The sequence below is a fragment of the Epinephelus moara genome, chromosome 15, assembly GCF_006386435.1.
Source record: "Epinephelus moara isolate mb chromosome 15, YSFRI_EMoa_1.0, whole genome shotgun sequence".
In the NCBI taxonomy this organism is placed as follows: Eukaryota; Metazoa; Chordata; class Actinopteri; order Perciformes; family Serranidae; genus Epinephelus; species Epinephelus moara.
The window spans coordinates 6,568,148-6,592,480 of NC_065520.1; the positions used below are offsets into that span (position 1 = coordinate 6,568,148).

General features: G+C 40.4%; 3 protein-coding genes across 7 annotated transcripts in view; 1 reads left to right on the top strand and 2 right to left on the bottom strand.

Annotated features, from left to right (window-relative positions):
• LOC126401713 (neuronal membrane glycoprotein M6-b-like) overlaps window positions 1–11,127 on the top strand; it is a 61,734-nt gene extending 50,607 nt beyond the window's left edge. For both annotated transcript variants that reach the window (XM_050063161.1, XM_050063160.1), the window contains exons 4-7: window positions 466–634; window positions 4,491–4,564; window positions 4,643–4,708; window positions 7,515–11,127. In XM_050063161.1, the coding sequence (XP_049919118.1) occupies window positions 466–634; window positions 4,491–4,564; window positions 4,643–4,708; window positions 7,515–7,667 (462 nt within the window). In that variant the 3' untranslated portion in view covers window positions 7,668–11,127. The remainder of the gene's footprint in view (window positions 1–465; window positions 635–4,490; window positions 4,565–4,642; window positions 4,709–7,514) is intronic.
• A 1,890-nt stretch (window positions 11,128–13,017) lies between these two features.
• On the bottom strand, window positions 13,018–18,265 carry LOC126401714 (ras-related protein Rab-9A-like). Of its 2 annotated transcripts, none has more exons than XM_050063163.1 (3): window positions 18,121–18,265; window positions 15,540–15,574; window positions 13,018–14,901 (listed from the first exon to the last, which is right to left on the bottom strand). In XM_050063163.1, the coding sequence occupies exon 3, from the start codon at window positions 14,867–14,869 to the stop codon at window positions 14,264–14,266; it is 606 nt and encodes a 201-aa protein (XP_049919120.1). In that variant the 5' UTR covers window positions 14,870–14,901; window positions 15,540–15,574; window positions 18,121–18,265; the 3' UTR covers window positions 13,018–14,263. The 2 variants fall into 2 exon arrangements, with proteins under 2 accessions (XP_049919120.1, XP_049919119.1); XM_050063162.1 differs by having other exon boundaries at window positions 13,018–14,939.
• Window positions 18,266–21,526: 3,261 nt separating this feature from the next.
• LOC126401862 (transcription elongation factor A N-terminal and central domain-containing protein) lies at window positions 21,527–23,876 on the bottom strand. Of its 3 annotated transcripts, none has more exons than XM_050063382.1 (2): window positions 23,773–23,876; window positions 21,527–23,371 (listed from the first exon to the last, which is right to left on the bottom strand). In XM_050063382.1, the coding sequence occupies exon 2, from the start codon at window positions 23,364–23,366 to the stop codon at window positions 22,359–22,361; it is 1,008 nt and encodes a 335-aa protein (XP_049919339.1). In that variant the 5' UTR covers window positions 23,367–23,371; window positions 23,773–23,876; the 3' UTR covers window positions 21,527–22,358. The 3 variants fall into 3 exon arrangements, with proteins under 3 accessions (XP_049919339.1, XP_049919340.1, XP_049919342.1); XM_050063383.1 differs by having other exon boundaries at window positions 21,527–23,567; window positions 23,773–23,854; XM_050063385.1 differs by having other exon boundaries at window positions 21,527–23,543; window positions 23,773–23,840.
• Window positions 23,877–24,333: the final 457 nt, after the last annotated feature.

Sequence of the window (24,333 nt, forward strand, 5' to 3'; positions counted from 1 at the left end):
TAATTACTCTGATGTGTATTTTATAATGTCCTTGCTTAAAATAGTGTTCACGGGCTTATAAAAAAATGAATGCAAAACAGTCATTCATAATGCAGGATGGGACAAAGGTCATCATGAAAGTGATGCGGAGGCGCAATAGCGCACCTCTACTACACATTCATGGACACGCACAGACACATAAGAAAGACAGATGTATGCAAACACTTGTGCACACACACACACACACAGAAACACTCCCACTTTAGCCCTTGAGGGTAACTCTGGCACAGTTTGTCCTTTCTAGCCTGATTACTCTAATTGCTGCAGATGTCCAGTAACATTAGCTTAAACCCGGACACTGAATGTGTGTGGTGGGGTGGAGGTCTTTAAGGAATAACATTAACCTATTTTTCTGAATGCAAACTTTAGAGGGAAAATTATACTGACAAAATGTGAATCTCTTGTCTGGTTTTGTCCTCTCCTCAGTTTATGTTCCTGACCTACATCCTCGCTCTGGCATTCCTTGCCATCTTCGGCTTCACGGCGATACCTGTTTTCCTGTTTTTCAACATGTGGAACACCTGCGCTGCCATGAAGTCTTCTGAGGCCAACATCACCTTGCCTGACTCCATCTGTGTGGATGTCAGGCAGTATGGTAAGTTGTCCCATTGTCATCGACTACAGAAAACTTCAGTTAGTGATTTCTTAGATTTCCCAGGGTAGCTTTTGACAAAAACATGACAAGAGGTATTCACACATTGCTTGTGGCCTAGTCGGCAGGTTGATTTACTCTCTCTTCTTCTAATAAAGTGTTTTTCCTGATATAAAAAGCCGACAGTTATCATTAAAGCTCATAAAGCTCTTCCACTGTCACCTTTCATTGAATCAGGAGTAGAAATATCTCAAGCATAAAGTCATGTGGAGAAATCAAAGGAATCCAGAGCTCCATCTGAAACAATGATGCAGTATTAAAGGGTGGATTTTTCCCTCAGTGCCATTAGATGTTTATTATTTTATTCTAATATACACCGCAAACTACTGTTATGAAGATTGGCAGCCTCAGAGCTGTGTTTCTTCGCTCATCCTCGAGTCATCAAGGCCAGTCTGTCCTTTATATTTTTGCTCCTGCTCTGTTCCCGCACACCTGATCTAATTAAGGATGACACATTTTCATTACAGACTAATTGGATCAGGTGTGCAGGAGCAGAACTTGTAGGACAGGTGGGCCTTGATAACTGCCGTTACAAAACCGCAGTTCAACAGGAAAAAAATGGAGGCTCAGTATCTCCTTAGGTACTTGTCAGATCTTGTCTACTCTTATATTTCTGTATCTTTAGAACTAGGAAGGTACCAACTTGTGTCAGTTTGGGGTTTATGGGGAATGTGGTGTTTATTATAAGAAGCAAAATGTGCCAAATATATACAACTCACTGCAGTTAAATATATTTAACTCACTGCACAAAGTTTTCCTTTGGAGACATAATTTACGGTTGGAAAAAAAGGCAATAAATCACAATATATCGCAATCTATGTTATCGCAATAATATGTAATGTGACTGAAGTATTGTGATATTATCATATCGTGGGGCCTCTTGTGATTCCCACCTCTAGTTTAAACCTCGGTGGTCAATTTAGATGTGAGCACCCCGTCTTTTAAGTCCGTTTAGTTGTGACCCCTCATTACTAAAATATGTCTATGGTCTATTCCACACGGACAAGTGTATTTTTCCCTCCTTTGTTTTTAAAAAAAAACTATGTCCACACAAGCAAAAAATCTCAGTCAAATAAAAACGTAAAACACAACTGAAGCGCTGTCAAGAGCATGTCTAACCGACAGGAGATGATATAATCCAAACCCTTCAGGGCTGTACACATGCTATGTCTTTAACCGACTGGAAAACACAAAGTCGGACACTGGGCGCTACTTTTGTGCTTTTTTTGTGAGAGCTTTCATGAGTGCTGCGGCAGGTTGCGTTTGACGTTGCTAAGCAACCTTAACAGTTGCCATATCATAGCCTATTTACCTCAAAAAGAAGAAGATCAGTGTAGAGCTGATAGATGAAAAGGTCTAACAGCTCTGCACCAAAATGATCAATTTACATTACTAATTAACAGAAGAAGGGAAAGGTATCTGTCGGCTGTGATTGGTTGTTCCTCATCACATGACGTGCAGTGCGGGCTGCAGTGTTCCAAAAGCTGAACTCAGTTTATCTCAGGGTGTAGCCCTGGCGCTGTGAAAAATAGACGCTCAGGAACGTGTGCGCGCTTGCCGCATGGCTACATTAAAAACAATTAATTCGAGGGCACAAAAAAACGCAGCATGTGTAGGGCCTCTAAAGCCACGCTAAGAAGAAGATGTTGGCCAATCAGACGCCTGAAAAACGCTATTATTGGAAGGCTACCAGTACCTGGAGCTAGAGTTGGAACGATACCAGTATTGAAAATGCCTCCGATACTGCCTAAAATGCGGTATCGGGTATCGGCGAGTACAGCCTATGACTAATCCGATACCACGTAATGCCTCACGTCATTATGCATACGCATTCTACAGGCAAACAAAACAGAAACGGAGTGGAGTTTAAAAAGCGTTCTACTGTAGCCTTTAAAATGTCTTTTTTTACCAAATTGTGTGGCTGCACTTTAACCTGTGTCTTGATCTGTGTCAACACTGGATAATAATAATAAAAAAAAGTTTTATGGCATTCATTCTACTATTATGTATTTATTTCTTAATATTTTAAATGGAGTTTTAGGAGTTTAGACATACAACAATTCATAACCAATCCATTTTTTTTTTTTTTTTTTACGTGCTGGTATCGGTATCGGCAGATACCTAAGGTTCAGGGGTCGGAATCTGTATCGGGAAGGAAAAAGTGGTATCGGTACATCTCTACCTGGAGTAGTGACCTCTTTAGCACATTCTGACGCCTCTGTTCCTCAGTGCAGTTGAAGAGTGACTGTACATTCATGTGTAAATGTCCTTTTAGCAAGGTTAGAACCAGCACTATTTTAATCACTTAAGCTAATGCACAAAATGTCACCTCATTCGTGACGCCTCATGAAGGAGATTATAGCATGTTACAAGCCTATAACTCAATTTCCCCTGTCTACATGTTAACACTTCAAAAGGAGTTTCGGAAAATCTTCACTCTGGGTGGAGCTTTACAAAAGATCCGTTTTTGGACCCAAAATGCAGTTTCCATGTGGATGAAAGGTTAAAATGCATAGAAAAAACTACTACTACTACTTCTTTTTAGTAGTTTTTTTTTTTTTTAAAGCATCTACACACTCAAATCTGTGTCCTTATAAATGAGCAAGCTTTCAATCAGAGTTCTTCAAGGCGTGAACAAGTGACTGCAGCAGTATAAAAGGTTCACTTGAACTTCACTTGATTAGCCTTAATGCAAAACACTTGTGTCAGTCAGACGAAGTTGTGTGGCTAACCGTCAAGGGAGTTGTGGTCCTGTGTTTAGTGGACTACAAGTTAAAGACACAGTGTCTGTAGAGACGGTCAAATAACACTGTGGGATATACAGACTTCTGCCAAACATAATTATGGAAGTGAAAACACTGAGTGACGTAAAATAACAAACATATTCATATACAAGTTGCATATCCCCTCTTGTATTTTGATTTGCAGCTGAAGTAAAAGCATCAGATCGCACGCTGTGTCTTTAAAGTTTAACAGAAACTCCCCTGATCAAGGCAAGTGAGCTCAAAAAATGCCGGCTAGCCTCGGCAATAAAAGCTTTTAACTTTCCACGTAAGAGAACATCCCGGTGCGTTTCACACACCTGCAGGACAGCAAAATATAGAACATTTTTCAAACTACAGTCTGATCCAAAATGCTTTCTATCTGTCCCGACACTATAAACACATATTTATCTCCAGCTCTGGTTTGCTTCAAATGTCATTTTCTATATAGGAAGAGGTCACAAAACACATTTAGATTATTGAGAGCCTGATTGGATCTCTATGAAAATCCACCTCCCTGCAGTATTACAGCACAGAAACGCTCTCCTATGATTGCATATCTGGTTATCTGTTTGATGGCCTAATGTACAGTATGTGACCCACATTTGAAGGACAGCTGGCCCGCTTACAAAGTAGGATCACATATGCTTCGTTGGCAGTCGTACTGTACTACACTGTATGAAATATTAACCCCAATTACTGGCCGTCATCAAATTATTATCAGAGTGAAAGGTTTTGGTAACTTCGATCTTATTTTTTTGGATAATCTGCATGGAAAGAAGTAAAAGTAAAGGCAGAATGTAGATAATGAGCCTATGCCGGCCAGTTTTCAAAAATGTTTTTACAGTAAAGACGTAAATCGATATAATGACCCACATTTTTCCTGTAGGAGAGGCTCAGAGGCCCGGACAGCAGCAGCCCTGTTTCCTTTAATCTTTATCCCAGCCTGATTCATAATGCCTTCAATCACACAGTCTCGGGGGAGGAAAAAGCTTCTTGTCTCCGTCCTGTGACGTTTCATCTCTCTGATCCTGCAGGTATTATTCCCTGGAACGCCACTCCAGGAAAAGCTTGTGGAGCCACACTGGGGGACATCTGTAACACCAGCGAGGTGAGAGGACACTGACCTTTTCTTTTCCTTTCTTTATTCCCTCTCCTTCCCTCTCTAACGTTCTCTTTCTCTCCACAGTTCTACCTGTCCTACCACCTCTACATTGTCGCGTTCGCCGGCGCCGGTGCTACCGTCATCGCATTGGTAAGCCGCTCATGATCCCACTGATAATGTGCTGCTCAAAATATGCACGTTGCCATGGCGTGCTTATCTGTTGCCATAGCAACCCCCGCCTCTCACACGTTTTTTTGTCAGTATGTCGTCCTATGGGTTGAGATCCAACCCTGCAGCCTGCCTCTGCTGCGTGAGTGTGTGTAGACGGGGTCAGTGTTTTACTCCGCTGTGGAGGTGGGCTGCTTTGTTTTCTGTCCAGGGAAATGGAGATACTAAAAAAGCAATAAGCAGATGTTGTGTTGGATCACCTGACAGCCCTCTCTGCACTCTGATGTTTTCCAGCTTACTCGTTTAGCTGATACAGAATAGTATTTAAGAAACAAGGAAAAAGCATGTGAGCAGAAAAGTACCATTTAATTTGTGTTTAAGCCTTTTTTTTTTTTAGTTAGTTGTTTTCTCAGATTATTTTCTTTTCATTTTTCTACATTTGTATGGAGGCATAATACCTTTAGAAAAAAATTCTGCTGTGATTGTCAGTGATAATAAAATTGGTTTTGAATTGAGATGATAATGACAATAAAAAGGTTCAAATAAATGTTTAATGGCACAAATGGTATCACTGACTGATGTTTCGGTACAGCAAAAAGACAACAGGTGATTCCACTATGTAGTACTTGTGAGTGAAATCACCTGGCAGGATGAAAATGAGTCTTGTTTAGCACTCAGATGTACGAAAGTTTAATGCATTCACTAAGAGAAAAAAATATGCATATATTTGCCCTGTTTTTTTTTAATCAATTATCAAGATTATTATCGCAGAATTTTGAGAAAAGTTTTCATTAAACCAAAAAAACCCCTTTCACATAATTCTGAGAAAATAATCTTCTTAAACATATATGTAACATTTCCTGCGTTAAAATGTCTCAAAACAACCAGGCCAATGTTATATATTTTTGAGTTGTGCACTTACATTATCCCAAACCTTTCAAACTGAGTTAAAACCCAGAGAAATCTGTCTTTTTAATCAAAGTACGTGTCATTTGGTCACCATAGCCTGTTAGTGGTGTCATATCACCTTTGCACATGCATCAGGGTTTTGGTTGTCTGCAAGAAATAAATTGATCTAAATTTATTTTTAAATATATATATTTTTTTAAATTTAGCTTTATGTCAGCCATATTTATACAATACACCTTTAAGATCTTGGTTGTTGTTGTTGTATTTCTTTATTATTATTATTATTATTATTATTAAAGGGTTAATTGCAAGCAAACAACCAATTACCAAAAAAAAAGAGAAAGAGAGATGTGTAACAAAGGCATACATAATACATACATTATAAAATTGGGAGACATTCCAGTGCAATATTTTTAAGTTGGTTAGGAGACCAGGCATCCTTCAAGGGATCTATTAATTAGTCAACACCAAAAAATGAGGCCAAGACTGTCATACATATGGGATCCAGATTGACCATAACTTCATGAATCTGTCCATTTGTAGGCGAAGTGAGAAGGTAATTATTTCCATTATGTATATTTCATTAACTATATCTGTCCATTCTTCTACGTTTATAACTATATCTTTTAACTGGATAAAGGTTTTAGTCATTGGACATCTGGGTTTTAACTTAAAAGAAAAACAAGTTGAGCAATCATCAGCAGAAACTCATCTCCAGTCCCTGCTGTACTGAGGAGCATTGGAAAAACTCTGATTTTGAATGTGACACTTACTTGTTTTGGAGAGGAAGAGACCTCTGCCAATAATTCGGCTTCCAGTAAAAACCTCCTGAACGAAGAGCACCAAAGGAATCCTGACCGGAAGAAAATGACTGCAATGACTGCAGTGCTCTGTCTTTTGTTGTTGATTTTTGATTTAGAGACCCAGAGCAGCAGAAAATACATTATGTAAGTACATGTACGTATGTACATTAATGTTGAAAAACAGCAATTTTTGTTCCATGAAAACATTTCCTTAGAATTCTGAGAAAGTAATTGAGAAAAAACAGGGAAAATGTATTTTTGTTTCTCAAGTGAATGCATTAAGCATCCTTAGATATGGGCTCATATGTTCATCCTACCAGGTGATTTCACTAACGACTACTACTTAGTGAAATCACCTGTTGTCTTTTGGCTGTAATTAAAACTTCTTGTGCCATTAAACATGTATTTGAACCATTTTTTTGGGTAATTAGTGTCTCCATTTAAAAGCTATTTAGCTATATTTGTGCAGCACTAAATTCAACTTTTCATTCTAAAGGTTACTAGGTGATTTTACTGACAATCAGTTTACAGTGCACTAAAGAAAACTTGATTTTTGTACACACTTGTCCCAAGCACAAAGGAAACAGAGGGGCTACTCACAGCTGCAAAACATAAAAACAAAGCTGATAGTGGTAAAACAGCTACAGAATTACATTTCTATAACACAAATTTTGCTTTCTTTCAAGCTGTGTCCAAATTCCACATCAATCAAGCTGAGATGCTTGCCAATTAAACTTCATAAATAAAGCAAAATGATTCTCCAGAAACTCACTCACAGTTATTTTCTTTGTTTCTGAAGTATTTTTGGAGCTGTTTTACTGCCATCCACCATTTCTCTTAATGTTTGCCAGCTGTTAGCAGTTCTGTCATTTCCTTTGTGTGTTGCATCGTGGGAGAACAGTTCCCATCAACAACACAAACAAAAAGGTCAAGCATTTTTTAAGTATGCATACTGCTTTAGAGGATACTACAAACTCAAAACCTGCTTAAAATCAGTATGGAATTAGGACGCAGTCAAACTCCTCCACTGCACATTATTTAACGTACTTAAATGAAGGATCTCGGTTTCTCTTCAGATCCACTACCTGATGATTTTGGCGGCCAACTGGGCCTACCTGAAGAGCGCCGTCTCCACGCACGAGTACCAGGACATCAAGACCAAGGATGACCAGGATCTGGAGGCCGAGGCACGCTCCAAGGAGGGCCAGAACTCCTCCTCCTACTCATAAGGACAAGCGATCCTCTCCCGCCACCACCCATCTCCTCTCCACACCTCAACCCCCCACCCTGCAACACCCAGCGCCCACCCCTCCCTCCGTTAAAACAAACCACCTCGGTCATGTTTGATAGTCCCCCAACCTCCTGATTCTCCATCCTCTTCCCTTCCATGATGTTTCTTAAGAGTCACGGGCTCACACCAGAAGGGAAGAGAATAGAGGATCAGGAGAAGCGGCAGGCCCAGACGGAGGCAGATGCTTCAGAACGGGAGAGCTCGCCCGCCGGGGTGGAGCTCAGGTACGGTACATCAGTTCAGAAGCGTCTCCTCCCCCGTGCTTTTGGGCGGCGGCTCGTGAACGTGGCCCGGCTGTGATGGCCTCGCGCCCTGAGCCAGCACAGCCTCTCGACACACAGCTCCTAACAGCCTAAAAAAAACATTGTTCACTGTCTGCTTCAGCCACAGAGAAGCCAGGCAGCGACCAACTTCCTCCGTTTTTTGGTGTTTTATATGCATATATATATGAATATGAATATATTGTGCGAATGTGTACGAATGTTGTTGTTTTTTTTAATACTCTCTGAAAAGTATGCCAGGTCCTATTACGATCTTTCTTCTTCTTTATGTTTTTGCGCTCATAGGTTTTTTCTCCTTTGCTTTCTTCTCCATTTTAGACTTTTTATTGCTAATGCTCGATACGTTGTTGCACTATTACGAAAACTAAAAAATAAGGGAGAATGAGAATCCCTTAAAAACACAAAGCACCCCAGCCCCCCCTCTCTCATAGAAATACCTAAAAGACTCCAATCATGTGGTATCTCAAGGATTATTGTGCATTTACATGATCAGAGTTTATTTATCTGCCAAGGTATTAACCGTTTATTTAACACCAGAGGTGTAGCAAACTTTTATTAAAGGAATACTTTTGGTACATACGCTTATTAGCTTTCTTGTCAAGGGATAGATGAGAAGACTGAGATCAATCTCATGTCTGGATGTTGAATATAAAGCGAGAGCTAGCAGCCGGCTAGCCTACGTTAGCATAAAAAGTGTAACTTTGCTCTGTTTAGAGGCAACAAAATCTGCCTACAAGCATCTTTAACGCCTCGTTTCCAGTTTTGTTTTGTGTGTATTTATACATAAAGTATACAGAGTGCGCCCCCAGTGATGAATGCTAGGAAATGCATCTCTTTGCAGATCAAAAGATGTGTGGATGTGTGTTAGCTAGCTAAACGTGCCATCAGTCTTTTCAATTAGAAAAAATGTCAGATTTTAATAACAACTAGATAGCGGACACTAAGATGGTACCTTGCCTGGTGCATACGCAAAAAAATGTGCGGTATGCAGCCCACTGAATATGCCCAGTAGTGTTTCTCCTACTGGCCCCGCCCACGAGTTCCCGCTTGGCTTTACACTGTGATGACATCACAGATTTTAAAATCGCTACTCGACAAGAGGAAAGTTTTACTAATATTAAACCTGATGGCTTAAAAATTCAGAATAGAAAGACCTTGTTCACAGTTCGTAAGCAATTTTACAGACGTCTCCTTTAGAATGGGGAAAATGCTTATTGGGCTGCTGGGGAATTTTTTCACTGCAATATCAGGAATGGCCACTGGGAAAAATTTGCTGCAAGGCTGAGAAGCTTTTTAATGTACCAATGTTAGCGAGCTAGAGCGAGACATGCCGTTGAACTTATTCCTTAGAAAAACATGTATATATAGAGCTGTATTAACGGTGGTTCTTCAATCTGTTAGCTAATTTTTTTTCTGCTAACTTCCTGTGGCACAGTGCATATGGTGTGTCTGAAATCAGCCGCAAAAGTTCAGTTTTTTCAACATACTTTAGGCAGATTCTGGGCCGGAAAAAAAGGAAGGAGGAGTTTCGCAAATATCAGAGGGGATCGAGGTTGTCGCGCATATGTACCCCAAGCTATGTAAAACGAGGCATAAAGCTCACTAATTAACATGGTATATCTCATTTCTTTAATTCACACAAAGCTAGCATTAGCTTGGTATTTCCCGTCCAAACATGACAGTGGTATCAATCTTCTCATCTAACTCTCGTCAAGAAAGCAACAGGGTATTACGATTAATTTTTGCTACACTCATCACCAGCGGCAGCAGAAATCAAAGAAAAATCTGTCTGGGTCTTTTAACACAAGAAAGACACACACCTCAGGTATCAAACCAAATCAGATTTCAGCCAGTTGTGTTCTTTTCCAAAGCTTCACCATCTAAACACTAACCCTCGCCGGATTGGTACGCTGTCCTGTGTGAATTCTACAGTAAAAACCGGTTCTGTCATTTTCTAAGATCCCTCCTTTTTGTGAATGAAGTCCACCTGTAAATAGCTGAATCACCCTAAAAGATCTCGATTTACACCTCTCCCAAACCGTGGGGAACACAGTCAGTGTTTTGCCATGCTCTTCTATTATTTTTTTCCACAGATATATGTAAATGTACCCTTTGAGATATGTGTTTAGCACTCAAATACTAGTTCTGCATTTGATATAATAATTGTAATGTAACATCTTAAATGATATGTCGTGAGAGGGATACAGTGCAGTATGATATGATGGATTGAGGTGCTTGTGACGTATACATTTTAAAATGAGACAAAAAAAAATGGAAATTGATTTTTAATGTTTTATCAGTTTTAGGCAGCTGAGTTCTTCTTGTGATTCGGTAATAATGATTTTATGGAACTTGTTTGTGCTTTTTTTTTTTTTCGCCAAATGACTCGTCAACATGTGAGTTGACAAAAAAAGTCACTTTTTCTTTTGTTTTTTTTAAATTTTATTTTGAACGTCATGCCTCTCACATGAGCCACAGAGACTGTTTTGGATGTTTACACTCTGAATAAAAACAAGTCAGGAATTTTCATACATTAATTTTATAATCAGATATTGTTTAATAATCATGAACTATATTCTATATCGATCATCACTGGTTAGTTTACCCTAAAAAAAAAAAAAAAAAAAGACAAATATTTGAACTTTGATGAGATGAAGCATGTCAGTATCGTCCATGTGTGCAGCTGTCTATTCTGTATAAAAAAGGACTATATTGCCATGTGTGTTATGTTTGATAAATATACGTGCTTTGCCACCAGGTTGATGTAAAGGCAAACTTCAATTTCCTATAAGACGATGCGTGTCAGGGTGTTGTTGTTTCCTCGTTATTTGCATGAAGGAGACATGACTGTGTCTTTGCAGTTTTTCAGGTGATGTGTAGTCAATTGTACTGACAACTATGGTAGGCGGTGTTTGCCCCCCTCCTCCACACTCCCCTTCCCTCCCTCTCCACCCACTCTTTTCTAAAGAAAACTCCATTGTACTTTGATGGCATTGTAGTCCCTGTAGGTGTTTCATTATGGTTTTATTTTTTAAGTTGGAAATAGTTCTATGACTCCTATATAGTGATGATTTTTGTAACCTTCTCTAGTAAAACCGATATTTTTTATTATCGTGACACCGTTGTCTACTGTCTCGTTCTTGTGTTTGGGTTTTTTTCTCTTTTAATAGTAACAAGTCTATATTTAAGGCATTGCCGCAAAGCTGGATTATTATTTCCATTCTAAAAACAGGTTGCCGAGGTTGACGTCTCTCAGTTGCTTTTCTTTCGCTCAACCAACAATCCAAAAAACATATATTTATTAAAATGCAACACAGAGCAGCAATATAGCACCCCAGGGATGACATTTTTCTGTAGGCTGACGCGGAAGTTAGCTTCACAGTGGTTCCCTCATCAAAAAGCCTATCAGATTTTTCCATTGAATTTATTATTGAAGAAAATAAGCTGTGATACTCACGTTTTGTTCAGCGAGATAACACCACTTTTATGATAATTGAAGCCTAAAGGCAAACGCTAGAAGTAAAAAGCTAATGTTCGGCGATGAACAGACGTCATCACCATAACAAGGCTGTAAAGCTGTGTTCGGCGTGATGTCATTCTGTAGTCTCATTTAGCCACTTGTTAGCGTCTGCCTTTTTTAAGACGCACGGAGGTTTCAAAGTTCACAAGTGGGGTATTTTCTGATGTATTTTATGCTGTGGAACAAAACGTGAAAGTCTCTTCAGCTTGTGTTAACCACAGACCTTATTTCAGGCATCTAACCAAAAACCCATTCGAAAAAACCCACTGACTGTGAGTGGGAAAATGCTAACTCATTTCCCGGTTTTTAGAGACTCATTCCTGGGGCACTCTATTCCTTGCATGCAGAAGAAAAATTAACATCAACTATAAAGAGAATGACCGTTTGTATATCAATTATTTACCACGTTACATTGAATTCGTCAAGAAAGCTTGGTTTTTCTCGAACGCCTCCACAGTGAAGGAGGAATCTAAAGCAGAGCAAAACTAGATCACACAACTCATGCAGTGTAATCCAAGTATGATTTATCCAAACGTGCTGCGTACTTCCCAAACAGACACTTCTTTCCAACACAGGACTGAACTCAAAGAGAAACATATCCGTGCTCTCTTCAAAGCCAGATTCCATTGACAAAAACAGTTATTTTACCTTGTTGAACACTGGAGCTGCTGGTCTACTGCTGCTTTGATTAGTTTGTTTGTGTTATGGTGTGACTTTGGTGAATCCAAACTAACCCATAAAACACCAAAGTCACACCATAACACAAGTCTGGATTGAGGCAGTGGTAGATGAGCAGCTCAGCTTCAGCAAGATAAAATTACTTTTTTTTTTCTCAATGGAGTCTGGCTTTGAAGGGACTATAGACACGTTTGGGCTGTCTGTTTGGGAAGTACTGAGCATATGACTGGATAAGTAACACTTGGATTATACTGCATAAGTTGTGTGTTTTGCTGTTGTTACACATTGTCATTTTACTCTAAAAATAAAGTAATTGACAAAATATTTTAATTGCAACACTAGTAATTTTTAAAAAAAAATAGAAAAATCTTACATTTCTGAGGTTGGAAGCTTGTGTGAGCTGTAATCAAGGAGTAACTCTTGCAGCAGGTGAAGCTAATTGACTTGGACGCTGCCTCCTGTGTCAACACAATGGAGCAAGACTCCACACACCCACACAGGTGATATCACTTATGTTCCCTAATTAGAGCTCTGCTCAGAGGTGTGGGGGAAGACTGCATGTGACTCACATTCCCTATCTATTTGGTTGGAAACAAAAGATCATTTTTTATTTAAAGTGCAATTTGCCGAGCCCATGTTATTCCCAGAAAAGCTCTGCCCAACTTTAAACTGACCAGTAAGTGAAAACACCTGTGTGTCACTGTAGCTCGTGGGCTGGTAGCTGATAACTGATACGTGGGTGCCACCTTGTGGACAAACAGGGTGCTGCGCTTCAAATTTAAAAAATGTAATAACACACAAGAGGCTGATTTTTCTCTGCTGCTGGCTACTGTTTAATTTCAAATGTAAAAAATATGGTGGGAGTCATTTGAGTCTTACAACAAAAGTTTCAGGTTCAGCAGCGTGCTCAGCTTTTCATCGTGAGAGGAGGGGCTAATAATTCTAGCAACAACTACGAGACACACTAAATTCCATCATGGCATCACTGGTGTAACCAAAAGTCAAGATCATTTTAATCAGCAACGTTTGTAAGATCTTTTTTGGCACTATCATCCCAACAGAACAGAAAGGATCTTTTATCTGGACTTTTTTAACTATTAAATCTAGTTGATCATGTGATTAACTCTATAAAATCAGCACCAAAGTAATCTCATTAGTTATTTACCAGAAAGACAGTGGTTTCTACCTTCAATTTGATTCGTCATGTACACTTTCAAGGGTCATGATATTGTTGTAGAAGTTAGGGAAATTAGTATTTTGTGTTTCTAAATGCATTATAACTTCAAATATGAAATTATGCAAACAATAATGAGAACTACAACACTTAAGACACAGATAACTTAAATTGAGTTGCTTTCTAAGGGTGTCAGCAGGTTGCAGTCCTGCCTAATGGTAGGTTAACTGGGTTGATTAAGGACAGTCAGTACTAAATCACAATGATTTAGCTGTAAAGGTGGTTGTATCTGCTTCTAGGGGCAGAAATAACCTCAGAACTTCTCTTTTTGTGGTCTCACACTCGTAGCCACAGCTTCAACAGTGACGTCAAATCTGCTTTTTAACCTTTGGCAGTATTATGTTTAGAGAACTGTTCAGAGGTGACATAATTTAGCTTTTATCACAGGAACCCAAGTCACAGTCACTCCCTAAAGGCCTTTAAATTTCAGGTATCAGCTAGTTACAATGACCTCTAACACAACTGAGGTTCATCACTGACCACAAATACATCTATAAACGTGTATCAGAAATATTCTATTAACTAATCATTAATAGTTAGTTTAAATTATTAATCACATTCCTGAAAAGGCCCAGTATGGCTCAGAGTTGGGAGATGGTGGGTTTTGGGTCCCTTCTGTGCTGAAAATGCGGAATATTATTACTAAATATTGTCATTTTAGTCTAAAAAAATATCACAAATGTGGATCCTGCTCACAGGTTCATCTGAGGGCATCACATTCAGTAGCTAAACACAAGTTCCTCTTTCCACAGAGTCACAAACCACACATATTGTCTGCGGCGACTGCAGGAGCATCACATGAGCTGCGAGTCACCTTCAGCTCAGCAGCAGGTGGGGTCAGGGTTACTCTTCTTCTGCAGGTCCACTGTGTTGGTGTGGATAAGGTGGTCAGCTCTGTCGTCCAACGCCAGAATGCGTCGTACCGCCTCCTCAAAGGCCGACGCTACATTTGTAGCATCCTTGGCGCTTGTCTCAAAGTACGGGTGGCCGCCGTTCTCGCGGCACCACTGCCGAGCATCCTCCCCTGACACCTGCCGCTCGGGCACATCCAGCTTGTTGCCCAGCACCACGAAGGGGAAGTTGTCAGGGTCCTTGACGTCAGCGTAATAAGCAAACTCCTTCTTCCAGTTGATGAGGTTGCTGAAGCTTTGTCCGTCATCAACGCTAAAGGTGAGCAGGCAGCAGTCGGAGCCACGATAGAAAGGTGTGCGGAGGCTGCGGAAACGCTCCTGACCCGCCGTGTCCCAGATCTGCAGGGTGACGTGGTGGCCGTCCACCTCCAGCTCTTTGTTGAGGAACTCCACGCCTATGGTGTGGAAGAGGTGCGAGTCAAACTTGTTGGTGACGTAGCGGTTCATGAGCGATGATTTCCCGACACCACCGTCACCCAGAAGGATCACCTTCAGGAGGGCGGACTTGGACATCATGACTGCAGAGGGCCAAGTTTGGTCTCACTAGTCTGTTCGGAGACACCAACAAGAGAGGAAGTGGTTCCACCTGAGGAGCACAAACACTATTTTTTCCCCTTTTATAGACCAAACAATTTATTCATGGGAAAAATAATCAACAGATTATTCAATAATGAAAATAATATTTAGTTGCAGCCATAGTCACATTTAAAAAGAAACTACCACAGATAACTTTAAGAGAAACTTTGGTATTTTTCAACTCTATTTTCTCATGTTTTTTGTGTCTAAGTGAGGTTAAGGGTAAGGTTTTCCTTCAGGAAAGACTTTTATTGATTTCTACCTTTGGCCTCACAGATAGAGCCGTGCTTCAGATAAGAACAAACTGCTTCTCAATCAGCTTTCACTTAATCACAAACTGCCTGTAAGGAAGCCAAACTTACTGTTTACATTTTCCCTCACGCTCAGACTGTGAGGAGAACTGATTAAAGTCAGTCGACTATCTAATCCTATTAAAACAGCCACATCCCACTCATTACACTACACCACTTATGAACTTCCTACACTGTATTAATATGTTCAGTATGAAATGATCCGAGCTGAGCATCACATGGACACTGATCACAGGACCAGTGAGTCGTCCACAAGTCACAACAACAGAAAAAAAAAAAAAAAAGAATTCAAAACTCACCCTTACATCAGCACACAGATCATTTTGTCACCAATCTGTAAAAGAGAGACAGAGAGAATGTATCTTTACAAATCACCACGTGGCCAAAGGAGTTCACCCACTCTCAGGCTCAGCTGCAAACAGAAGTGACTAATGAGGATATATGCAGAAATTTAATCACGTACCACACACTCGCATGCTTAACATACCAGTTTAAGCTAAATGGCAATCATTGCTCCCACATACCAGAGGAAATCTGCGAGATTAAAGTGGGAAGTCTCACAGGGAGCAGGTTTAAATGGGAGCGAGGGGGAGAACACCTCGTCCATCACAGTTAAGATGGAGCACTGATCCATCACTGACTGTCACAGTATCAACAAGTGTGTCTGGGGACATGCCTGGATAACAAATAACAAGTCTAAAGCAACCAGTGTGCAGACAAACTGCCTTTAAAGGAATATTCCACCAATAATCTATCTAATGAGTATAATAAACCCTAGAAACGTAGCTGTAATTAAATGATTTTATGTGATTTAATTTCCTACAGCTAGGGATGGGTTTAAAAAATTAGGTAGCCAGTACCATTGTAGTGATAACAATACCAATATATAGAGTACTTAATCGATACCCATAATGTGAATGGAATAACGGGTAGTATAGCCATCCATTCAAACGACTCTTCCACACCACACACTGTATGGGTTGTAGCTGCTGCAGGAGTGTGAGCTTTACGCCAGGGACAATCGTCTGGACCCTGTGGCTGGACCAGTTGGGAACCACTGACCTGACACTTATTAACAGATTTAACATACACAGCTCGGTGTGGGATGTTAGCCACAGCTGCTATGTTAGCTCGTGCTAGCCAGGCAGACGCTGAGCTGACCTTTCGCCGGGAGAAGACCAGCTCTGGAGACAGCAGAAACAGAAAGCTTGCCAATCTGGCGGGGGGTCGGGACGGCCCCCTGGCACAAAAAGGATCAAATGCAGGTATCATCTGAGACATTCTGATAGTACTTGGTACTAAGTTTTTTGTTGGCCTACCTACGGCTCAAGAAGATGTCTTCAAATGTCTTTTTTTGTTGAACCAACAGTCCAAGACCTAAAGATAGTCAGTTAACTACACAACAAAGACGAGCATGTAATCATCACATTTGAGAGGCTGGCACCAACAAACATTTGGCACCTTTGTTTGAGAAATAACTATGGGACTTCCACGCATTCTCACTGACAACATATCAAAACTTTTCCCTGACTTTTCAAGGACACATGACAGAATTTCACTTTGCTGTGTCTGTGGCACTTACAGAGTCTCACTTCCCATAACAAACAAGGTTGTGAAATGTCATGACTTTTCCAGTTTTTTTTCATAACCTTGGGAACCCTGTAACTAAAATGAGAGTACAAGCAAAAGCAATATGTACTACGGCTGTCTCGGCATCCAGCAGGAGTGCACAACCAATTAGGATAAACTGGCCAAATCCCCTGCTTGTTAGGAAAAGCTAGGCTCCTCTACAGAGTTTAAATACATGAATGAAGCGAGGAGGGTTACGCTGTCACATGAACAGGCAGCCATACGCATGCTCAGCCCAGTGACCAAATCTGAGTAAATGATGTCTTTGTCCTGGGACCTTTTAACACAGTCTGCAGCGCTGCTTCTGTCCTGTCATCTGGGGGAATATTAATGTTTTATTAAAAGGCAGCAGAGGCAGGAATGAATGGACACACAGTCACACACACACACAGAGGTCATGTGCCTCATGTGCTGCTATTTAAATAGAAGGCTGCTCTTTTTTAAGTTATGAATATTTCCTCCAAACAATCACATGATTTAATTGTATTTCCACTCATGTATGAGAGTCAGTATGCTAAATCAGCAGGGTGATCATCTGCACATTCAGAGACATGACAGGAGAGCCAATAACATGTTTACTATTAAACAAGATTTATAACGACAGCTGTCAGATTACACTTTTACAGGACACAGTTAACTTTGCAAGCTTTCATTGATAACTACAGATCATGTCAGCAGATTTAAAAAGTATTACATAATAATTACAATCTTGTCTGCTGAGCAGTATTACAATATTTACGGTTTCCAGCTATCAAACCTTCATTAGATCCATTATCGGACACACAGTCTTGCCCTGCCGAGGTTAATGTTTTTGCCAGTTATTCTTCTTTAACATCACTTTACTGTCTTTCGCCACTTAAGAGCACGATATGATAGTTGAAGTCAAAACGTAACCGTTAACCGTTGCTCAAGTTACTCGTTAACCGGTGCCATTCAAATTAGCTAGCTTAAATCAACTTATAAAAAGAGGTGTTCATCACCCTAAAACTAGCACACACTTTCATTAGCGTGGCTGAATATTGAATATGGCTTACTGTTTAGTCGTCGTCGTCAATATTTAATACAAATTATGCAAAAGAAGTAAAGCAAATGAAGCTTTGTCCGATAATGGAAGCTTTACCGTAAACTGTAGCTGTCCGATAATGGGTGCGCTAACAGTTGCACGCGCGTGACTTCACTGACCGGTTAAAACCACACAAAGTGGCCATTTTAGACACTCACATTTGAAGTTTTGCAATCTTAATAACTCACCTGTTAGTGTGGTGGTCACAGCCCAGCTGCTGCGGTTAAACTCCCCTCGTACATCCCGGCAGAGTGCTGCTGTCAGCCGGTGACATGGCGCTCCGGTGTCACCCCCGCTGCTCTCTGGCCCAGCAGCCGCTGATGACGCTCACATGACCGTGGAGTCACGCCTCCTCATCATGCGCTCTGCTGGATGTCAGCGCGTCCACCTTTTATTGTGCTTTAATATCCTTCTCTGTTCCACTGCACATGTGAGATCGGTTTTCTAAAACATACCCATCTTTAAACATAGAAAATACCTGACCTAAAGGTCAGTGGGTTAAAGCAATGGTTCCTAAGCACAAGGGGGTTAGGAACCTTCAGAGGGTCCCTAAATTAATGTGAGGGGTCACAAGATAACTCAAGTTATAAGAAGGAAATGTCTCTTTATAGTCATTTTGTGGCCTTTTTTGGTTGTTTTCCCTCTTTTTTGTAGTTACTAAGTGTCTCTTTGTAATCGTTTTGTGTTTCTTTGTTGTGATTTTGTGTCTTGTTTAGTCAATTTGTGTCTCTTTGAGATCATTTTGTCTTTTTTTAGTCCTTTTGTGTCTCTTTGAGGAAATTCTGTGGCTTTTTTTTGTCAATTTGTGTCTCTCTGAGGTAATTTTGTGTCTTTTTTGTATTTACTTTGTGTCTTTTGCAGATGTTTTGTGTCTCTGTAGTCATTTTGTGTCTCTTTTTGGTTGTTTTGACCTTTTTGTGGTTATTTTATGTCTTTGTCATCATTTTATGTCTCTTTGATGCATTTTTGTGTCGTGGGGTGATTTTGTCTTTGTTTTGTAGTTTCTTAGTGTCTCTTTGTGGTTATTTTATCCCTCTTTTGCTCATGTTGTGTCTTTGTAGTCATTTTGTTTCTTTTTGAGGCAATTTTGTCTCTCTTTTGTAGTTACTCACTGTCTCTTTACAGCCGTTTTGTGTCTCTTTGTAGTTATTTCATGTCTTTTTTGGTTGCCCTGCCCCTGTTGTGTCGTTAATTTTGTGCCACTTTGTCGTTGTTTTGTGTCTCTGGGGTAATTTTGTTTCTTTTTTGGTAATTTGGTGTCTCTTTGAGGTAATTTTGTGTAATTTTTGTAGCTACTATGTGTCTCTGTAGTTGTTTTGTGTCTCTTTGTAGTTGTTCTGTGTCTCTGATGCAGCTTTGTGGCGATTTTGGTCACCACCTGTCTCTCTGATGTCATTTTGAGGCAATTTGTGGTGATTTTGTGTCTCTTTGACATCATTTTGTGTTTTTTTTCCAGGTAATTTGGGTCCTTTTAGATATTTTGTGTGTCCTTGAGGTCGTTTTGTGTCTCTTTAAGACAATTTTGTCACTTTTTTGTAGTTAGTCCCTCTTTGTGGTTGATTTATGTCTCTTAGATGTCATTTTTGGCTTTTCTGGTCATTTAGTGTCTTTTTAATGTCACTTTGTGTCATTTTTGGTTGTTTTGTAGTTGTTTTGCATCTCATTGCAGTTCATTTGCATCTTCATGTGGTGTTTTTGAGTCTCTTCCTGGTCAGCATGTGTTAATTTGAGTGACATTTTGCAGGTGAAGGCCAGGGGGCCCTGTACCTGTACCCAGTAGGCCCATTTAGTAAACCATCCATGCTTACTATACATAACAATAACCCTTGTGCATTATCATTGCCCCTGCACAGTATAAATGAGCAAAGACAATCTGAATTTATGCATATCTGCAGGTTTGCAAGCCTCTTACAGTCGGAGCCCAAAACTTCTTATCTGTGTCTGCAGTGTGTTTTGTCTGTTTGTATCTGCGTGCATGTGCAAGGCAGAGAAAATATAAATGGCTACACAGCAGTGATTTCACAGGCCACCATGACTGAGAGGGTGGAATCCGTCTCCCAACACTACGCTCAAAAGATAGGGAGCATCTGAGAGGAGACACAACAGAGAGAAAAGCCACAGCGCTGAGATACCGAGCAGCCACACTCCTACTGTATCTGCCAGACAAGATATTGCAGCTCTAAATCTGATGAGAACCATGACAAGGGGATTTTATGTTTGGACATCCCTGAACTGTCCTTTTAAAGCCAACTGAGCCTGCTGCAAGGAAACAGAAGTTGTGTTGAGCTAGGAAATGCATGCCTCACTTAATTTCAGGTCAGAAATTGAAAGGTTTTATTTAAAAAATGAAAGACTCTTCAGCCTGCGCAGTAAAGACCCATCAGTATGATGTCATGATGACTTGTAATCAAGTCACTGTGCCACGTCGGCTGAGTGAAGGACCATGGGACATCCACCCCTGAGGCTGCTCAGGAGGGCAGATTACTGACTCACATGCTCACCGTTTTCTAAGGTCACATGTCTCATCCACTGCAGCTCCAAGTGAATGGGATATTATAGGGAGCCAGGGGCATGTTTTCTTCCTCTGTGAAAGGAATTTAAGCATTCATACCAAGTGTGACTTACAATAAGTGCAGCACGTTCTTCCTCGACATCAACAAAATCAGGCAGTAATGAGGTTATAGTTCAAGACTGCAGTGGCTTTACATTATTCCTCTGACCACAAAAAGTCCATGGAAGACAGAGGAGCCAGGGAAAGCAGTTAAATGAGCTACTGTAAGTATAGATTAACTGCAGGAGACAGGAAATGATTCAGCAGGAGGAAGATGACGAGATCTACTTCTCTAAAAATTGCGGTTTCTGTCTGCAGCTGCAACAGGCAGTGACTCGGCTTTTTCAGCCCGTAGTAGAGATGTAATCGCACAGTTTGGCCGTTTAGGTATGGATTTACTGGTGAATACACACGCAAAAAACAAGGATACATCCTTAAAGAATGTCTTGTTCAAACCACAAGTCTGCGCTCCATCCCGCAAGAATGCTTCTGTCCTTTGTTTCCACTCTGCATTCCTCTGACCATTCTTCCTGTTTCAGTGTTTAACAAAATTCTTGAAACATTTAACGGGCTGCAGGAAAATTCTCATTTTGTTGTTTTCGCATTCACCATTAAAAACACATATCAGCACTTATGGGTTCAAATCTTGCACCTTTTTGACCACAATGATTTTAAATCTTTCCATCTTTTGAACAGTTTCTCAATCTACACAGAATCATGAAATCTTTTGACTGAGGTGAAAACAGGAAAACCACTAACATGAGTGCGGTTTCACTCGATGTGGTAAAATCAGCAACACTGACAGTTTGTGTCATTTTACTAAGTCAAAATGCTAAAAACCTTTTGATATCAGCTCCTCAAAGTGAATTTGTGATGTATTTATTGATAGTAAACTGAATATTTTTGGGGATGTTTGACGATTTTCTTACCTTTACACCCACTAAAGCCATCATCTGTAACACTGAAGCATTCTTGTGCAAACAAGAATAAGAGACCCACTTCTCCTCTCCCAAAGAAGTCAGACTGTCCTCCAGGGCTTAACGAACAAGTATTTTATTTTCAAAAATTAATCTGTTGATTACTTTCTCAATTAATCACTCATGTGTTTGATCAATAAAATGTCAGAAAGTTTTAAAAACTGCTTTCCAGAATACAATTTGGTGTCTTAAGACATGGTATTTTGTCCAACCTACACCTTCCAAATCCAAAAGTTCTGCTTACTATCATAGAAAACAAAGAAAACTATGGAAGCAGATAAGAGACAAAATATGTTTTTGTTTTCAGCCACTGAATTTAAAGCACCAAAATATTTTACTTGAAAAACCATGTGTCTGAATTTAATTGTCCTGAATTCACCTCGTTGAAATTTCTTGATTTGCGATTTTAAAAAAGCTGAATTTTAATCTAATTTTTTCAGTGTTTACAAATTGAGATCCAACAATTCAAGTTTTAGATTAAAAAAAAAAAAATTGACTTAAATTTTGGGATCTGAATTTGTGAAAACTGAAGAAAAAAAAATCTAATTCAGCTTTTAAAATTGTAAAGCAAGAAATTTCATATTTTAATATATTCTGATACATCCTCATATTTTCATATAGAAGCAAATTTGCATTCATTTAGCTTAAAAAATGATTCATTCATTATCAAAATTGTTGCTGATTAATTTACTGTGATTAACTAATTAATTACCATAAAAGTTTAATTAATAGCTATTAATGGCTATTATTTGCTTAAATCACTAAAATCAACAGGCCTGTATTTGGGACAGGCTTTTAATTCCTTTCACACAAAACTGTTGCTCAGTAAAGATGGGACATACAATCAACTTGTTTATTTACACCAGTATGAATATTGTATAAAATCTGCTGTCTGGATTCAGAGGCAGACCCAGCCGCTGTGGTACCACTGCTGCCCACACTTGCTGCAGGTCACAAAGGTCATTGCATCCGAATCAGGCCCGCTCTGCCTCACCCAGGCAGGCAAGAAAAGGGCCCCCCTGGACACCTGCGTCACCTTACAGTCTGATTCCCCGCATCTTTTGCATCTTATCTTCTGCGTCCGCGTCCCTTCTATCCCTTGAGGAAGCTGCCTCTCGCTCACACCGCGGGACGAGTACTCCTCCCTCAGCTGCCGGAGCTCTGCGCTGGCCATCTCCTCCGTCGACATCCGGGCGAAGGCCTCGGGTGACAGCGAGCCGCTCAGGAGGCCCTGACATAGATGCCCGTGTTTAGGGTTCCTCAAGTTGGCCACCTTGCTCCTCACACAGGCTTTGTATTTGACCTGGCTGGATTTGTGGAGTTCGTGGATGTGCTGCTCGATGTCTGTGGCCAGCTCTGCAGCCTTGTCTTTATCAGGAAGTTCAGGGTAGAGGGCAGTGAGAAGGAGCTGGACACATTTGGATCTTACAGATGAGAAACTAGAGGATGCAGAGGTGCTCTCTGCAGTCAAAGAAAGAGTCTGGGGGCCATCTCTTGCCACTGAGGAAGATGCTTCTTGTGCTGCGCACTTCACATTCTCCACAGCACTGTCACATGTCTGTGCCGGATCAGTGTGGGAATCCCCCTGCTTGCAAACTCCTCCATCCCCGGCCTCGTCTGTTAGAGAAACCATGCGACAGAGCTCAGGCCTCACACCTTGTCTATCTTTGCTGTACTGTCTCTTCCAATTTGACAACAAGCTCTTCGCCGCCTTCTTCACGCTGGTATCAGAGCAGCTCTTCAGGAGCCTGTAGAGTACTTTAACAATGTCCGTTGTTTCTAGCTGCTCTGCTGTGATGTGCGACTTATCAAGGTCACCAAGGAGGGTCAAGATGTTCCCATAGCTTCTGTCTGCGTGGGCTCTTTCTATCTGCAGAGCACAGTGGACAATTTCTTTTGCATCCATGGTGGCTGCAGAGAGATTAATAAGACACTTTCATTGCAGAGAGGCTTCTAACTATGGTGGTCGATGCAAAAAATGCGAATGGCCCTATCTAGAGCCAGTGTTTGGTTTGTCCGTTCTGGGCTACTGTAGAAACATGGTGGTGGAACATGGCAAGGTTTGTAGATGAGGACCCGCTCCCTAGGTACATATAAACAGCTCATTCTAAGGTAACAAAACACAGCAATTGTTATTTTCAGGTGATTATACACCAATGAAAATATTATATTATGTTCAATTTCTTGACACACTGGACCTTTAAATAGTAAAATAACTCCTGAATATAGATCTGTAACTTAATACACAAACACTTGCAGGATGCACTATTACACATATTCAAATAAAAATCTGTGTATTTGTGTTTCTTTACCTGAAATCCTTCATGGTTTGCAGCTACTTAACACAAGCAGTTCGCCTGAAAACGTCTGTAAGGGAGCAGCCATGTTGGATCTGTCTTCAAAACAGGAAGTTGCCTGACTTCACCTCTAGATGGTGCTGCAGCCTCACACAACTACACACCCATGGAGCTCACCACAAGCTTCTAACGAAGGAATTAAATGTACTAGAGGCTGAGCATGTATTATGCTTCTTTATTTATTTTAATCATGACATCATTTTTCTAAAGAATGAAGATGAACGCAGTTTTTTTAAAATGTGAGCCTGAGTGAAGGGAGTGTCATCCTGAATCCTGTAATCCCCCCTCGCAGCACTTTGTGGTGTGTTAAATCTGTTATTGTATCACAATAATAAGGCGGTCGTGCTGTGATTTGTTTAAATGTACTGCAGGATTAGCTCTTTATGAGGGGATTCTGGTGTGTGCATTTGGCTTTTCAGGTTATACCCTGTTTAGAAACCAGGCTGTATTTTCACAACTCTTTTCTATACGTGTTGACAGGAGCAACAAAGCTGGATTAACATCTGTGTCAAAGCA

Excerpts from the sequence above, each read along its gene's own strand:
- LOC126401714 (XM_050063163.1), bottom strand. The coding sequence starts at position 14,869 with ATGATGTCCAAGTCCGCCCTCCTGAAGGTGATCCTTCTGGGTGACGGT.
- LOC126401862 (XM_050063382.1), bottom strand. The coding sequence starts at position 23,366 with ATGGATGCAAAAGAAATTGTCCACTGTGCTCTGCAGATAGAAAGAGCC.